The 19,010-nt window shown below is 45.4% G+C and overlaps 1 protein-coding gene across 1 annotated transcript in view; it reads right to left on the bottom strand.

Moving 5' to 3' along the window:
- Positions 1-19,004, bottom strand: part of HS6ST2 (heparan sulfate 6-O-sulfotransferase 2) — a 122,361-nt gene extending 103,357 nt beyond the window's left edge. Inside the window, exon 1 of the mRNA XM_057383028.1 lies at positions 18,486-19,004. Coding sequence (XP_057239011.1) covers positions 18,486-18,997 — 512 coding nt within the window. The 5' untranslated portion in view covers positions 18,998-19,004. The remainder of the gene's footprint in view (positions 1-18,485) is intronic.
- Between the last annotated feature and the right edge of the window lie 6 nt (positions 19,005-19,010).

Below are 19,010 nucleotides of genomic sequence, written 5' to 3'. Positions count from 1 at the left end.
TTTGAATATGTGCAATAAATAAACAAGTAAATTCCACACAGGCTACATTTTTTAAGGGGACATAACTTATCCAGCTCCTCCAGGACCATAGGCAGCCTTGCAATTTAGACCCAATTTCTCCCTCTAATTTCCCATCTCCTTTTCTTTTAAGCTCAAGTGCCTTCAGTATCCATTGCACGTTAGATTTATAATGCTAATCAAACTTCTCCAGGTAGAGACAGAGTTTATAAATTAATCCTGGGTAAAATAAATACATCAGCCAATCTTGGTACAAACATTCCTGCCTCTGATTAAGCTGAATTCCAAGACTGTGTGGCGTGCATTTCAAAAGGGTGAAGTGCAGGAAAGATGCTCYCCCTGCACTCAGCACAGCACATTTGCATCAATGTGACCTCAAAGCCACAATGCCTGGGCAGGTGGCAGGATGAGAGTCGTAGTTATTATGCAAAAGTACAACTTGCTTTGCTGTTCCTTCGTGCCTCCTCACCAGGCAGGGAGCTCCAGGTGCACGGTGCTGGAGGCTTTGGCTCTGAATGCTCTGGTCCAGGAGCTGGGATGGAGCTGGGATGACCCGAGCTCACAGTCCCACACCAAGGGGTACAATCTGTGCCTTCCAAGGCTTCCTGGCTGCTCCACAATATTTATAAATAAGTGCCCACAACTCTAGCTGTACTTKCCTGTTTTATGCTAACTACAGGCACCTATAAGAAGCGATCGATAGTAGTCTGTGCCATACCCTAAGAACCCTAAAATGTTAAGTGCAGGAACMATCACAGACAAGACATTACGGCATTTATAGAGGCTGAACCGCTATAACAAAAGCTATTTATACACTAACTCAGCAGAGCTGAAGTGTTCATCTGCTAACAAAATTGGCTGGGTGGTTTAAATAGGACCCAAGGCCAGGAGACTGAGCAGTTCTGCTGCCCAGTATCAGGTGTAGCTCCCCACTGAGCCAGCTCCCAGAGTAATCAGTAGAAAGAAAATGCATGAAAGCTGCATCTAAGCATTCACACAGGAGGAATATAAGGGCATAAGGGGTATCTCATKGGGAAGAAGAAATTTCTAATCTTGAAATCATCTCAATTATACCATTTTACCGCAATGCTAAGGCGAGGCTGCCCAGCTTGCCATGCAAAGCCCACGAGCACAGAAGAGAGCACAGAGATGTCCATCAGTAAAGGTGACCCTTCCCACTCACCCACCTGACAGCCAGAGARGCAAAGGCTCCTCTGGCCACATCCCTACCACCCATGGCAGCCCACACCTTCCATGMCACCAGCACCAACCTTGGCTGCACCATGGCACAAAGTCTTGATTAGCTGCTACCAATGCCCAATTTATCACTCTCCAAAGAGCATTAAGCATGTATTATGTATCTAATAGGCTTCACTTAAGCAGACACCACTTGTTGGTGTAATAGGTACAGTTTGAAGAGAAGTACTAAGTACCTTCTTCATTAAATGAAAACACAGTGGTCTAAATCCCCACCTTCAATTCCACGGTGAAATTCCCTCTCTTTCACCAAGGACATGGTATGATGCCAATTAGAAAGTGAAAGCAGAACTCAAGGCAATACTGAAGCWATTAAACAGGAAAAAAGTCATGAGAGCAGGATGAACACAGTCTACTGGGGAAGAAAAAAGGAAATTAGTCCTGTAAAAGCAACAGTACTGTATGTACTAGATCTGATTTTAAGAAAATGTTAGCAATGATACATATGCTCAGTTGAGTTGCACAGAAGAATTCATTTTAAACAGAAAACAGAGTTTAAAAAATATACTTAGAAAGCAATACTATCATTCTGGTTTATGTACTGTCACTGCTGTACATTGCTGTGCTTCCRAATGCTTCAGAGATCACAAAGTGCTCTCCCATCACCAAAATGAAGCCCAGCAAATTGCTAATGATAACAGTTAAAGCAAGACATGGAAATGCAGTTCTAAAAACGAACAATGGCACAAACAGCACGCTGCTTTAACAGCCCTAACCAGGCAGCCAAGTGCAGCTCACAGGCTTGTCCTCCCAGCACAACCACTCTAAAGAGCTGGGCATATCAGGAGTTACTAATTATGAGTATCCAAGGAAGATGCAGTGACATTTCTTTGTAAGGCTGGAGCATAATGTGGATATTACACTGCCTTTTAACCTCTCATCCCATCACAGAGCTCCTATGAGTTTTGTGGTCCCAGCATTAACCATGTAGAAGAGAGCTGACACTGCAAAATCCCAKCTCTTATCATTAAAGCTAACCGGATCCTGTTCTTCAACCAATTTAAGACAGAGCTGATGCAGGGCATGAATTATCTCCTTTCCTGGCAGGCATCCTCTCCAGGGAAGGGGGCTCTGAATGCAATCAGTGGGATGAGCACCATTGTCTCTAACAGGGACAAGCTGGGCCATGAAAGCACCACCCCTGCCAAGTCCAGGGCACACACGATGGGGAGCCTGCAGATCTCAGCTCTGCAGCAGCCAGACCGGGCAGCTCTGGAGATCAAATAAAGATCAGACCTGGCAGCACCCCAGGGCACAGTGTCTGCTTTGACATTTCCAATGCCCTGTGGATGCCTCCAGGAGCAAGCTGAGGATGAGCTGCCAGAGGCGTAACAGCCAGTACAAACTCCTTCCCCAGGTAGTTCAAACTCTCAGCARCCTTGCTGTTAACTCACAGAAAACTTAATTTCAATACAGAACTGAAAGTCTTCTAATGCTCCCCCTTCTAAAAGCTTACCTTATTCTCATGAACAAAAGAAATGTTCTAAACCCAAGGGAATGAAAGGGTTACACRATMTGTGTGTTAKGCAGGTMTAAAACTGTTCTAATGTCTGGGCARCTGGTAAGAAGGGGGACTTGACCTGAATTAGCTAAAAATTCCTATGTGTTTTAGAAAGCTTTACTAGTAAACTCAGCTATYGATTAGAGCACTGGCCCTTTCAAGCTTGCACAAACCTTGAATTTCAATATCTCCTCCAGGTATCAAGGAGAAACTCCAAACTAAGGCCAAGTCTTAATGATTCCAAATAATGTTCTTTTAAAATGTTCTTTTAAAACGTGCTGTTAAATCATTGCTATTAAACCATTGACAGTGAAGCACTGTAAGCATCTCTAGCTCTGCAGAAGCAAATATTCTCAGACAACAAAGGCAGCTGAAGAGCTTCAGGATGCCAAACTGCACAAGCTCGTCCCTTAAGCCAAAATTTGTTCTGAGACTCTAAGACCCACAAATTCAATGGGATTTGCTCATCCTCTAAATCTCAGGTTAATTTCATTTTGACCACCTCCACCCTTGGCTTAAAACCCAAGATAGAGTGCTACAACCTTCAGATGAACTCACTTTCAACTCACAAGCTGAGAGCGAGGAAACACAGAGCCCTGCAGGTCATAAGCCTCCCATCAGCAAATAACACCCAGCAAGATGCAGGTCTCTAATTCAGAGCAATAATTCTGACCCAGGAGGTCAGAGAGGTGCAGCTCAAGACACTGCACACAGCTCCCATCRTGTGGGATGTGGGAACACACAGCCAACTGCAACAAGCAGGGAGTTATATCAGGGAAAAGCTGGTGTTTCAAAAGCAAAACAGAGGCAACAGCTTCCAGTCATGGGCAGTGGTTAAAGCAGATCCTCTCTGATTTTTAAACCCACACCTGTATACAGTYATGGTAAGTGAAAATGTCTGTGTGTTATGCAGAAGTTGCTCTAATTATTAACTACAGCCTATGGTGCCTTCTCCAAAGARCCAGCAGGAACATCTCCACTACCACCAACAGAAACACCAGTCTGGATCTTAAGGGGATCAGCTCATTGCTGTCCCAGAGCAGCCAGAGCCCTGCACCCTGCAATGCTCCAGGAAGGTGACACAACTTTGCAGCACATGGCACTGTCCTGTCCCAGCTCCACCATTACTGCCTCCACCTGCACCTCCAGCAGGAATGGAAGGAAGCACACCAACCCAGTGCCACCACCAATCTCCTGGWCTTCAATTAAGCAGAAAGAAAAAGGCTAATACCCTTTAGAGGGAAAAGCTGCCTGCTGGTTTGCTCCTTACACCCAGTTGTTCCTCCAACATTAGCCTGTCCCCTCCATATTGCTTTTATGTCTTCCTGTAAAAAACATCTTTTTCTTCTCAGAGAGGTTGGAGAAACATCTCATAGGAATGATAACCAGATTTCAGAATATGTGGTTTTGAAGGTTGGTGTTAAATTTGACACTGTAGCTCCAAAGTAATTGTGACTAACCACTAAATCAGCATGTGTAATGGATTCCTCTGAACATTTATAGCTAGCAGTTCCATTATGCTCTAATCTGGAAAACGTCTAAACGACTCTCCACAAAAATTAGAGAGGAACATAAATGTCTTGATAAAAACAAGATTCCAGAGATACTCTACTTAACCACAGTGACTTCTAAAGCATAATGTCTACTGCAATAACATCCATTAGAGTGCAGTTATTTGCTATTTGATTTTTAAACCCATGCTTGAAGACATCAATCTAGAGAGCGTGGAGTCTATGTGAAAGGTGAAAYAATTGAGAATAAACCTCTAGGACAATGCTGAGATCCACAAGGAGAGTGAGTGGCAGCAAAGGAGACAAGGAGCACCGAGAGGCTGCCTCGGAGCTGTGGAGGGAAGCTGCCTCTCCCTGCTGCCAAAGGATAAGCTCAAAGTCATCCTGTGCTCCTGGATGCTCATCCCTGCACATCAATTGAATCAAAAGCCCTCAGTCCACAGCAGAACAATGCACTGTAAGAATTGTCTGTCCTTGTTCAGATTCAGCCTATTTCCAAATCTGTGATTTCCAGACTCTGAAGGTCTGGGGATAACACAGCTTCTGGGGGAGAGGCACCACATTACAGATCTTGGCTGTCCTCTCTTCAGCAGAAAATTATGCCAGAGGAAGGCCTTTATGCAATCAAAACCACAATAAAAATAATACAATTAGCTAAGCATACAAGAAGCAAAAGAGGGAAGCGTTACTGATTCATTCCATTTTCCTGGAAAAGCTTGAACTGTGGTTAAGTGGAGGACAAGTTGAAATCTTCCATTAGTGGAAAAAAAAAAAAGAAAAAGAAAAAAGCTTGTTTTAAGAGAGAAGGGGAAAAACCACTCAGGTTAGTGTTCAAGTACAGCACAATAATTTTTACCATAAAATCTCTGCTAAGCAGACACCCTGCTCCCAGCCCAGGGAGCAGTGGAGCCTGCAAAAAGGCTGCTCATTTAACACAAAAACTGTGTAGAAAATAAAAGGCCATAAGAGAATCCCAATCTTCAAGCARGGAGGGAATAGACAGTTTTCTGACATTCCTCCCAGAAAGTTTTCCTCCAGTTTCCCTGCCTGGGGTCACCTGTGGAGGGGGAGCAGGTGGTGAGGAGGAGGTGACTGCTGCAGGTGACCCCAAAGGGCTCGACAGCCCCCGCTGCCTGGAGTGATCTCAGCTCACTCTGGGCCAGACACAGGCGTCAGTCTAGACCAGGGACTGAAAAACACTTCACCACTACACCTTCCTGAGCTGTGCTGTGCACTCCTGCACCACAGCCAAGGATCAAAGCCAAGTGATGCAATGMGTGACTGCAGCACACCCCAGCCCTGCTACCTGCATTAAAGTGAARGGGGTTATTTTTGTTCTTACAGAAAGGGATGCTTCATCTCAGCTGCTCAAGCAAAGATGAAAAACAAYGTGCAAAATAAAAGGATGTTGTCAACATTAGCTAAAAAGCCTGTCTTCTGCTCCTCACTTCTCCAATCCAAGACTGGCTCCAGCACAGGTCATGCCCTTGGGACACAATGTACTCTTCAGCTTCCATAAATCCTACAGGTAACCTAAATCCAAAAGAAAGCACATCTCCCAAATCCTGTAATAGAGCCCAACACAAACTTGCACAAATAACAAAAASAGAATGACTTCTGGCAGCCCAGAACTGCAATTCCTGCCTTTATATTGCATCTCAGATACCTGCTTCCCCTTYCCTTAGAAAATTAAGTCGGTCATCTGCTGTAACCAAAATGATTAGCCATGTAAAAGACACAGTTCTAGACAGGCAAGCCAACTGTAAATGCTCATGTGTGGAATGACTTCTATCTGTCTGGTGCTTGGTGGGAGAAGATGAGGTTCCCACCCCAAAGCTGCTCTCAATCAGGAAACAGGTTCTTGGGAAGCTGAATATGTGAAAGTCATGGRAAAGCATTTKGGTAACACCTGCTGCCAAAAAAGARTAACTCACTGCACAGACTGTGTTACCTTCCCTTGATGATCAGATTTCAGCTTGAGTACCCATCATGATGAGGTGCCAGACCTCAGGTTTAACCAACCTAACCTCCATTACAAACAACTAAAAGTACTGTGGCTCCAACACTTACTGAGATATACAAATATCCTTAAAAACATTTTTTTAATCACAAGAGTAAAGAGTCCAGAATATCACTTACCTTGATGGGCCATTTTATAAGACATTAAATATTTTTACTGTAAGGAGAAAAAATAAAGTATGATACTGCACTTTATACCCATAACTCTTCCATGAATACAGAGGTTTATTGCAGGAAGCAATTCACCTTCCTGACATCAGATGATACATGAGGAAAAGCAGAAGCAAAAATGTCCTGCTAATTCCAGAAAAATAACATAACGTGATGGGAAAAGCAAAACCAACCCTTTAGACAAGAAACAAGAGAGCCTTAGATTCCTTTAAAAAGCCTATAATTGCAATTTCCAAAGTACAGTTAATTTGTAACATTTAATACACAAGTTGTCATCAGCYTTAAACCTCAATTTCCAGCCTCAGCTGTACCTGGGAGAGCAGCAGGATGGGCTGAGCACACAATCAAATCCTYCAGCACGACTGCTGAGCCTCCACAGCCGAGCCAGAGAATCTGCTTATATATTTTACAAATAACCGGATCCCTCCGTAATCCGGGCTCTGAGAAATTTTTATCTCACCATGAGCTCAGTTATTCTTAAGTCCTTTCTGTGTTTTTTTTCTCTAGGCTGCCTGATACACTGACCAATTTTATAAAAAGGATTGGCTGACGGGAGGTCCGGATTCAGGTCAAACAGAGTTGGCCTTTTCAGTGCGCTCTTTCAGATGCTGATGGAAAAGAGATCTAAAACTCCCATTTTCGCCTGTACCCTCAAATAAACCTGCCCAGGAAAGGCATCTCTTCCTACAGCTTTCTCCTGCAGAGGCCTGGCTGCTACCCAGAGTCTGAAACAGCTGCTGCTTTTGGTTCTCCAGGTGCCCAACCCAAACCCGATGTACCAGCCAGGACGGATATCACATGGATGCATCAACTTGCCCAAGCTGCTCCCCAGGTCTTTGGGTCCTGTGACAGGGAATCTCACCTTTCACTTGTCTCAGCAAATCTCTAAACCCTGCACCTTCTGCTCATCTTGGTGCACACACAGCTGCAGCACTGACCAGCCCCAAGGCATGAGAAAACGAGAATTACAGCAGGGCAAAGTTGGCATCCCAAACAAGAGCGAAGACACATGGAATCCCAAGTCTGCAGAGCACAAAACTTCACCACTCCAGCACAACAAAAGGTGCTGACATCATTACTGATCCCCGTTCTGCAAAGCCCCAAGCAATAAATTTAAACACTTTGAGTCTATGCTTCAGCAATATATTTAAGTACTTTAGTTAACACAAGAGTTCAGGCTTGACAAGACGTAGTTTGTGTTCCTCTTAAACCTAGTGATGCACAACCTCCTTCTGATCCCATCTCCAGAAATATCAGCACCATTATGTGCCTTCACTTAAATGTCYCAATAAATAAATTTAAAAACCTTTATGGCAGATTTTTCCAAAAGCTGTATTGTACCAAACCCCAGGCCAAAAGCACTTAGCCATCCTCACAGACAACGACAATTATCAACACACTCTCATCCTTGCAAGCAACAAGAGCTCAGTWATTCTAAACACAGGGCAGTGCTCACACATTTCCCATGCATTTTTTTCTGCTGACTGTATTTCTAGCAAAACTGCAATTTCTTCTTGCACATGTTAGCTATGCCACAAAACACTGGGTGATAAAGCAGCTTGCAGAACTGTTCCCCAGTCAAAACCCATCCCTWGCCACTGCCCTCTTGTTCAGCTGTTCTGCATCACTGCTAGCAAACTGCAGGCTCCAATCTCCAGCAGGTATTATCAGCACTACCCCATAAATCTAACTCAGTGAGGAAGTTGTCTCTATCCATAAAATTCTGAGAGTGCTCATATTCCAACCCAGAACACTGCTGACATCCAAAATGCAACTATCACCACGGAAAAGTGAGCCAGTAGAAGGCTGGCTCATCTCAGGAGAAACAGCTGCACATGCAACTGCTCTTTCCATTTGTTTTCTGTCTCTTCTCCGGAAATGGGATGAAARAAAGGCTTTCATAACTCTACTTTTCAAAATCCATTAGTTATGTTTATGGGCTCACCTGAGGTCTGTCTGAAGCAGGACTGACTTAAATGGCAATACAGGATAGTTCTGCAAATTAACAGAGCTTAAGCAATACAAGGAACCGACTTCTAAAGAAGTCTCACATCAAGGAACTGAAGYTTCTCTTAGGTCTCTACTGCCACTGTGCCTTCTGATGGTCTAGTCCCCTCCACTCTGGAGCAGCTGCAGCCTTGACAGCCACCAGACAAGGCAACAGCTTAAAGCACAGCAGTTTCATTCCTAYTGACTTTGGTCAGGACATCCGGTGTCAGATACCCAAAGTCTCGCATTCACAGGGCAGGTCCTGGCTTTTTTTACTATACCCTTCTAAAAGTCACAGCACCAGGCTCACAAACACCTCCAGGGCATGATTAGTTTCTACTTTAGGACAACTGAAYCAGGCTTAGGATCTTCCTGAGTTGTTCCTTTCAAAGAGCAAAGTCATACACTGCTTCGTCCATGAAAAGGGATGAAAACAAGATCATGCAAGAGCTCAGCCTGCAAGCACTGAGAAGTGACCCCACACCAGCTATGTGGACAGGGAACTTCCCTCTTCCCTTCCTGGGAAGGGAAGGAACACCACAGCCCCGCCAGACACACACACATGCACGGCAGGCTGGAGTCACCTGTCACTACAGCACATGGGGTTTATATTTAAACACTACAGCTTCCCTAAATTCAGACTGAACACAAATATTTCCAGTGCCTCTAGAGCTAGTCACATAAAGGCAGCAAAGCTACTGCATGCAGTCAGGCCAGAAAATCCAACATCTTCTAGGCTACACTCAAATGGAAAGACATCCTCCTGCAAAGAACTGAATTACACAGAGAAGGCAGTGTTTGGGAGATGACAGACTTGGTGATGAAGACAGGACTCATCCCAGGTGTAATGTCCTGGCTTCTCAAACCCCACTGTCATGTTTATGTACCACTTTTCTTTCATGAAGACCAGAATCAAGGATACAGACCCCAGCAGCATCACACCGCCTGAAAGCCAAATAACTGACCCTTCTAGTCAGCTTTATTTGAAAAAAAAAGATTCTACTTCACATTTTATTGACTTAAAGACCTAAAGTTACTGAAAATCACCGAAGTTAAAAAATCAAAACCTACAATGTTTTAGCTAAAGATGCATGCTTAGGAAAAGAGAATTGGTGACCATGCCAACACAAGTTTTTTCTCTTACCAGAGACTGACTTGCAGCACACAAGAATTAAAGGAGTGAAAGACTAATTTATGCCATTTATGTTTTTGCAAGTCACTCAGCTACCATCCAGCAGGCACATCCTGTTGTGTCTGACATTTCCTTGAGCGCTTTTGTCTTCTCCCTTCTCCGTGCTACCACTGTTCCCATTAGATCCAACACCCCCACAGAAAAACAAACTGCTCTGTGAAAGGCAGAAGCCACACAGCCATCTTCCTCCCCTTCTACAGTTGGTGGAATTAGTTCCAGGAGGAACAAAAGCTGCTGCTCTCTCCTGCAAGTATTGCAGGGACAGATGCCTCCTCCCACATCCAACCCCATATAAGTCCTCCATGGGAAGGACGATCCCCCTGCAGCACCTTCATTATCAAGATGAGTTAACTGCTGGCAAAAAATATAAGAAAATTAGTACCTGGGAGGCTTTACTTAAGCAGGACATGAGCTTATTCCAAATAACTTTCTCTGAACCCGCAACAAAAAAACTTGCAACCTCAGAATGGCTTGGGATTGCTCCAGGGACCAACTTTCCCACAGGCTAAAGGAAATGCTCTCCCCTCAGTTACCCTGAAAAAGGAACTTTCAAAAGCAGCTTCTCTGGCTCTGACYAAGGAAACATTGTTTTGCTTAACAGGGGGGTTAAAATAGTTGCTTTGCTCTGAACCCAAGGAAGGCTGGAGGAAATAATCAGTGGCAGAGAGTGCTTTAGTCCTTCGATTTGGGTGTCTGCCGAAGGATCTTACACTTCAAACAGCATTCTGAATGAGCAGACTGCCATTGCTGGGAGCCTTTGCAGTGTTTTGACTCAGCCAACAAAATGGAGTTATGGCAGAATTGATCTTCCCACTACTTGGACCTCTTAGAGCATCAAAACTTCACAATCCTTTTGATTACCGGAAATTAGGAGCATTTGCTACAAAGATCTCATGAAAGGCATGCTCTTCTTCATGCCTTTATGGAGATGTGCAAAATCATTTATGCTGCAAGATTATCTCCCTCGTAGCTGCATATATTTAGCTATATTACATCAAAAGTTTGGYTCCTTCAGAGTTGGATAAGCAGCTGAGAAGCAAGAAGTAACATGATTTGAGTCTCACCCCTAATGGATCTTATGATTTATAGGCCTCAAAAGACTAATGATTTTTTTCAAGACTAAAAAAAGAGGAGATTTCACTCAAAGCTGTATATAATAGCTTAAATGGATTCTGTCTTTAAAAGCRTGAACAGCTGAGAAAGAAGGCTAAAGTCAGGGAAGAAGAAAAAAAGCTGGYCCTAATTGCCACTTATTCAAAAATATTATCTTGTTATATGCATATATTCACTATCCACCCAGAGATATGGGAGTGGCTGGAAAAAGGCAACAGCAAATTAAGTGTTTAGACTTTCTATTTCAACAAAACCCACCCCACTCGATGTTAAACACAGGCCCCACCCAATGAAAACATATTAAAGGAATTATACRTTGGCTGTTTACATCACCAATATAAACTTAAATGCAAAAGAATAGATTGCTTTGGCTTCTCAGTCTCACATTAGCAAATGCAATTATCTTTCATTAATTTTACAGTGTTCACAGTAGAAATTAAATCATTCYTTCATGTCTAAGAAAAACTTTACAGTGTTAATTATTCATAAATACCAAAGTCTCCTACTTATTACTCATCACAAATGTGATTCGTTTCAATAACGCCTGAATAATTCGGTGCTACCCTATTAGTCCCAGAACACAATGTACAACTGCCAGCATMAGAAAGTCAATCACAAACAATAATCCAAGCTTGCCAGCTGCCAAGGAAGAAAAGGAGGAGGAAGAGGAAGGCAGGAATGGCACTTCCCCCCTATCTCAGTCACCGTGCTGCCTCCATCATCCCACATTAAAACAGCATCCCATRTCTCTGTCCTGGTAGGATTTGAGATGCTGCAGACTTTTTTTTGCTCCATCCCATCCCCAAACTCGGAGCAAGGAACCCGGCTCCTGAGGGAGCAAGGCAGCAGCTGGGGATGCTCCACCGCTTTGCCTCCCTGCACATCCCCGTCTGGGCAGGCACCTATCCAGCAATGGGAATTAACTGATTGAGAAGGGAAAAGGAGATTAATCCTCACAAGTGTGTAAGGAGCCTACAAGGGTAATTCCAAAAACGGCTGAGGGCTGCTCGGCCACAGTAATCCCTGCAGAGTGAAACAAAGCCCAGGCAGCATTTCTGCAGCAAAGTGGTTAAATAAGGAATTAGCCAGAGTTTTGCGTCCTGGCTGCTTGGCTGCTCAGCAGATTGAGCCTTATGGGAGAGGAAGAGATGACTGAAAACTGCAGGAATAAAATAAGCTGAATATGCTGGAGTTACAAGTTTTTGTATTGTTTCTTCAGTATTTTAAAAAATAAACCTGGCCACATCACCAAAATCTGTTAAGAGTTGCACCAAACCACAAAGATATATACGTATATACATATATATATATTCCTTTTTTCCATAATAATGTCAAGAAAACCTTTGATTTGACACAGGTTCCATCCAGCCCAGCAGTTCTGCCCTTGGTGGGCTCATGGGCATCCTGGACCCTGCTGYACTTCCCAAAGCCTGTGTCTTCTCAGAAAGACCCATTCCAACATCCCCTTTTCAGCTACATATTAATTATTTTTTGCTTTCTAGCAAGTTACACGAGCTAATTTGGGCCAATGCCATACAGAAATGCTGCCTTTATTATTACAGTTGTGGAGAAAGTAAATTAATGCAAAGGATTGCACACAGAGGCCTAATCCATTTGAGGTAAATCAATGCATTGCACATTTAAATTGCCCTGCTTTCCTTCAGAAAAGTACATTGAAGTGATTCATTAGGCACTGAACTGTTCACAGAAACAGACCAATTCTCTTAGGCATGCCAGTGCATCTCTGCTGGTTAAATTTAAAAAGCAATCAAATCTACTAATAAGTCCTTTTTGCCGACATTTACATCAGTAGAGAACATGATTCCTGACAATTCAGATTAAATAAATGAGGCACAAATTAATCTCAGTTAATATGTCTCAGAACCAACGCTCGACTTGTTAAACTTAAAAATCTGTCTTTTAATAAAAATAACTTATTGGTAATGCTTGACTTCCAAGCGCCTTTGATAACCTTTATTAAAGGTTATAAAGTTATCAAGAGGGATCACAAGGCACAATCTGTGTCTATTTTAATCCAGTCGAAGAACTTATTTACAGTTTAATTTAAATATTTATAAATTCCAAAAGAAAAATGAGCACCTTTTTAAGAAAAAGCAATCATGTCTTAGTACAACAGCATCATGCCACAGTGGTCAAATTCCCACTCTCTTCTTTAGGGAGAACCAGCACAGGTAATACATGGAATAAAATCAAGGTGTAACACCTGTCCCTCATATCTTCCTCTACTGCAATCACTGGGATATGTTTCTGCAACAATTAATGCCTTCTCTCTATCCACAAAAATGTCTCYAAATTAAAGTAAAAGGCAGTAGAAAATGTATACTTTTAAACAGCTAAAAGTCAATTTGAACTTTATTAAAGACTTAGAGGAGAACTGAGGAGACCTAATATGGAAAATGATTTTTTAATCCCTTTAAGAAGTCCACCACTTTATCTGCCAAACCAGCAATACCAATTTAGAGRGCCTTACAAGTCCTAYAGTCTAAACCTAAAAAGCCCACAGACTTCACTTTATAACCAAGCCTTTCAAGGTTATGCCCTGTAATGGGATTAGGTGAAGGAAACACTTGTACTCATGATATAATCCCTTGCCCTTCCCCTTAGAACCCCTTTTTCACTTTGCAGACTGGTCCTCTGCTCCCAAAGTCCCAAAACCAGACTCAGCTCTGGTCCCACCAGGTGCCACATAGGAAAATTCTGCTGCTGCAGGTGCACATTTGTGGGTGGCACAATAATATTCAGTGCACATCCCATCGTGCAGCCACCCCGCTGAAACGAGCAGGATCATTAGGGAATCTCGCTGATAAATGAAGCGGCTCTGAGTCGCTCAGGCCTGGCGGCATCTCTGCAAAAGCTCTGGTTTTTCGTTTGTTGATGTTTTTTTTTTTTTGCTTTATAATTGTTGGCCAGTTTCACCCAGAGAGTTTCAGTCATGCGGATTTCAAGGGCACCCTCTTGGTGTTCTGGCCAGAGCCCAAGTTCCCGCAGGTGACCCCATCTGCTCGCTCACAGCCTCCAGCCCAGCCCTGCTGTCCCCTCTGTCCCTGAGCAGCCCCCCAGGCTTCCCCCCAAAGCAGCAGCACTGGGGGACTGTCCTTGGCAATGGTGTCTGCTCCACCAGYTCCAGARGKTTTAAAYTGTCCACCTCCTACCAAAGCCTGGRGGRCYYRGGRCACCATGRGACTCYACAGCATCTCTTCYGCCTACAAGAGGTTTAGTGGTGATTTATGGGGCTTAACCATTCCCCAAATCCCACCACTACAGGTGAAATAGTATCACCTCTCCAATAGGGAGAGGCACACTCAAGAGTTGTTAAGAACCAAATCCGACAAATTACTCTTCTGTCCTTGGCAGTGCTACATGAGTTTTTTCCCCCTCCACACCAAAGAAGTTTACTGGGAAACTTATCAACTCTGTAGCTACATACACACAGCACTGTGAGGAAAACTCAGTGTAGGGAAAACAAACTAACCCCACCTCAGCCAGACCCAGGACTGCAGACCCCAGGGTAGATGACACCACATTTTCAGGAACAYGTTATCTGTCCAGCCAACAGAGACACACACAGTAAGCATTTCCATTTTGCTGGGAAACGTTATAACGCATCTTTTAAAAAAGATTTTTGTAATAATCAACTTGGAAGAGTTTCAGTAACAGGCAGGGACAAGATAAGAACACCCATGCATTGCCAGCGGGTTCTGCCCCACATCACAAACTGGTGCCAGCACCGGGCCTCCCAAAAGCCAGCAGGCACCAAGCTGGTCCAACAGGCTTGTACCAACAGCATGAAGTTTCCCCCAATTGCAGACTTTCTGGCTCCAGARGCAGTTCTACAAGCTCCTTCTTCTCCCAACAGAGAATGTCTCTCCTTTAATGCTGCCCAGGAGGAACATTAAACACAACCAGACCCCTAAGAACAACCACATCTCTGACCCAACGAGGGGATGAAGCCATGACACCACTTAAGAACATTGGTATCTGTATTTGCTCCCWTGTCTCGTTACATTTTCCTGCCTAACCTCAAGGCCTTTTGTTTCTTGCAATGGTGCCACAGGATTTACTGCTAAAGACAACTTTGGGAGACACTTCCCATAATAATTAGCCAGAGCTGAGAGAAATCTCAGTTCTGTGATGCACAGTTACTTTGGATGCTGCCCCCATTCAGTGTGCCAAAAGCTTTGAGGCTTCCACAATCAATCAAGTGACCCAAGTCAGTCATTCATGACCAGGAAAAGGCACATTTCTCCTTTCTCACCACCGGTGCCAAGAAACKGAGACAATCCCCTCCTTTCTGCCACCACCATCAGGCCACTCCACCAACCTCCCAAGTGGCAAATCCGGAGCACTGAAAGCATCAACTGTGCCTGTACCTTCCCCCTTCCCCTTCTGTGATTTCTGGGTGCTGCAGGAGCGAGCAGGGYTGGTGGAACAGAAGACAAACAGGAGCAGGGGCATACTGAACAAGCACTCCAACGGGATCCAAGGAGGGAAACCCAAAAATCCCTCCCCCCCACCTAGAGAACCATATTCCTCCAGGGAAGAAAGAACTAAACAAGGAGATTATCTATTTACCTGCTTACTACTTATTAAGGAGCACAGGCCGCCAGTACAAAGGAAAGGAAATTTTGGGAACCCATATGCTCACAGGAAAGCACCAYTGCATTAAATCCAAATTAGACATATCACAACAGCCATCCTGAGTATTCCTACTGTTCCAGTGAAGGAATCTGCACTCCAAACCTGCAATTCCCAGAAAAAAACAGAGGCAGACTATGAACAGAATTAAGAGCAGATACTGCAGGATGACTGCTGCAGGCAGCAAGGTTTTCTTCATGGGCACACCCTCCAGGCTGATCCCATCAGACCCCACAACAGTGGGGAGATGCTCTGCACCTGGAGCTGAGCATTACACAGGAAATCAGGACAGGGTTTTCTCCAGACTAGCAAAGACTCCACTTTTAAACAAAACCAAAGGCCCCTACAGACCAGCCCAGATAACTAGCAATCTAACAAGTAGACACTCCATGCCTGAAAAGATAAATACATGTGCAAAGCAATCAGAYATAGGTGGAAGCTGGAAAGTCTGCTGGAACAGTCATCTCTCATTTACTTGTTTCCAGRCAAGGCTACACAGCCCCAAGACAGCGACTACAGACTGCTTTATACAGCTGCCAAGGAGTTCAAATCACTYTTACAAAAGGTCTCACTTTTCGATCATCTCAACTATAAATGCAGGAATTCCCACCCTTGTCAAGCCAAGCTTCACTTAAGAAAATTCATCTCTGCTCCTGACTGAATCCTTCTCCCTGCCTTCATGATGTTTCCTAAATGGGCCTTGCACTCCTCCAACCTGCTTCGCTTTCTCTCAGGATTCTCACACCAGTGCTGTGAYTTCCTTCCCTTCCCACCAGCACACATGACCCAGGTTGGTCAGGCCATCCCCTAAAAACCTCAGTTCAAGAATAGCCAGGCTGGCCCTGTAGCTTGTAGCCAGCACTGTTTTCCTGCTCAGACACCCTCAATCCCACAGCTACTGCTGCTCTGAAAGCAGCTTTTATCTGCCCAGAAAGGCCTTAGACTGCGTCTGYTACTGGCACTAAGTAGAGCTCCTAAATAACCAGTTGTCAGCTGAACGCTKCTAAATTGAGAACACAAAATAAAATTAAAGACAACGTATTAAAATGGGCAGGAACACTTGAAAGGGCTATTGTGCATTTAAGAACTTCTCTTCCTTTATTTTTAAACATTTGGAAGTTGCAGTCCAAATAATTGCTTGTCAAGACTTTTTTTTGGAGAACAACTGTAGCTATTCAGCAAGCTGTGTAATTAGGTTATTAAAAGTATAATATCATTTCGAAGGTTTTGAGAGAGTAGACCTCTACCTAACACAAAATCATCACAGCTTCATTTTCCTCCCTCTCTCCTGGCTTCAATCCCAAGTCACAAGTCCTAGTGACCTCTCAGAAGTCAGCTGGGACAATGTAGATTGTTGGCAGGATGAGGAACCATTGCTCTGAACTCCCAAACAGGTACATGCACCGCTCCCATTCCAACTCAGGAAAGCATGTCTGGTATCCAACAAGAAAAAAAAAAAAAACAAAACCAAAAGCTGCAGACAAAATCCCAGCTCTCCGAGCCTGATTTCCCTTCCCCCTCAGGTGGTGGGTTCAGGACAAGGAGCCTCCCAGTTCTTTGGAGGGCACAGCTAAGMCCAAGCACAGACAGACCTGTCTCTGGGGAAGGAAGGGAATCCCTGACCCACRGCTACAGCTTTGCAGGCCAGGCCCATCTCTGGGGAAAGAGAAACACATATCACTGCAAGCTGTACAGCAAAACAGAGCACATGTTATGCAATTTCCATTTCTGCTGACAAACAACATATTTATAGGACAGGTAAAATAAAYTACGCAGCCTGCAAGGCTCAGCAGCCTGAAATCGGGAAGCCAATAGACCCAGAGGGCAAGGAATTGGCTCCTGATGTTAGCAAATGGGATGCCACAAAAATTAGAAAATTACAATTTAAAGCAGTGGGGAAGACAAAAGAGCAGGAATCACAATAGCCAAGTCTGATGAAGAGCTGCTCCTTGGGTACAGGACGATAATGACGCTAAGCATTTTTCTACTAGATGGCAGTGTAGTGTCACACTATATAGAAGGAAATCTAGAAAGAAATTGCTTTGTATTTCAAGTGAATCTGTGCTTAGACTTGACTTCAGATAGCATGATATATAACAGTAGCCCCTTTGTGAAGGGACCTGCCATTAGTCTCAGGGCAATAGGAGTGATACTCTAATTTCTAATTTCCCAGTGAAAGAAAGCGAAAAGACACTGAAACCCCGAGCAGTTCTGCTACACGCTGCAGCTGTGTGCACAGCCACAAGCTCCTGAGTCTGTTACAGCCAAAGGCAGGCTCTGATCAAACAGAGCAGAGGAAGCAGATCCTCACTGCTCAGGGTAAAAAGCCAGCTGGGTTTCTGAAAGGCAGGRGCAGCATTCAGGTAATCCCCTGGCTAGGGTCAGGGGAGGTTGGCAACTTCACAGTGAGGTGCAGGGATGGAGAGCAGTGCCACTAAAATTCAAAAGGCAAACACAAAATAATCATGCTTAGGGCTGAAGAATAACGCAAATATTTACAGATAACTCAGCCATAACAGTAACCTTTAATTTGTAAAGCCGCCATCCCCATACGCCAAACTTCAGGTGCCAAGGAGACACGGTGGCTCACCAGCACTCCCAAAACCAACACTAATTCCTGGCRTACACAGGAACTACAGGAGCTCAGTACAACCAAAGATGGAAAAGCTCTGGGGGAARCTCGCAGGCAGGCGAAGCACCCTCGCTCCTGCCGCTCCGGGTGTCCCCGAGCTGTGGGGCTGCCAGGCCTGTTCCTGTGTCACCGGGCTCGTCACCCSCGGGCTCCCCGCACCAGCGGGACATCACTTCCATCACCTCCCTGCCGGCGGAGCGGGGCACGCTGTGCTGGCTCTGCAGAGCTCGGGGCACGCTGCACCCAGCGCGGAGCCGCGATGCTCGGGATGCTCGGGATGCTCGGGACACAGCGCGCCCCGCTCCCGCCGCCGCAGCATCCCCGGCACGGCTGCGCCCCGCGGGGCCATCGCCCGTCCCGCCGCCACATACCGCACACCGGGGAGGGAGCGGGGCCCACGGGGAGCCCTCCGGGGCACGGCCTCACCTGGAGGGCCGGAGCCGCACCTCCTTCTTGCTGTCCACCACGGAGGGCACGCAGTTGGTGAGCTCGGTCCAGTCGGCGTGCAGCCCGCAGCTCCAGCCGGTGGAGAAGCGGGAGAAGAGCCAGGTCTCCCGCTTGCCGGGCCGGTGGCAGGTGCACTTCTTCTGCCCGGCGCGGCACTCGCAGGGCTGCTCCAGCTGGATGTTGCGGACCAGGTGCCGCCCGAAGGTGGTGCCGCCCGTCTTCTGGATGTGCAGGAACACAATCAGGTCGTCCCCCTTGATGTTGAAGTCCACCCGCCGCAGCAAGTCGTCGGCGGAGAAATTGAAACGGGGAACGAAACGCGCCGGCGTCTCGTCCTCCGCCCGGTACGGGTCGGCGGCGGCGGCGGGGCTGAGAGCGCGGAGCCGCAGGAGCTGGCACTCGGTGCCCGGGCAGACGTACTGCAGCACGATCACGGCGAAGAGGAAGAGCATCACCAGCGCCAGCAGCACCTTGTGGGACCGGTCCTCCATCGTCGCCGGGAGC

Source organism: Malurus melanocephalus, unplaced genomic scaffold (genome assembly GCF_030028575.1).
Source record: "Malurus melanocephalus ecotype Western Australia unplaced genomic scaffold, MMel_1.1 scaffold_603, whole genome shotgun sequence".
In the NCBI taxonomy this organism is placed as follows: Eukaryota; Metazoa; Chordata; class Aves; order Passeriformes; family Maluridae; genus Malurus; species Malurus melanocephalus.
This window is presented reverse-complemented; position numbering and strand designations above follow the sequence as displayed.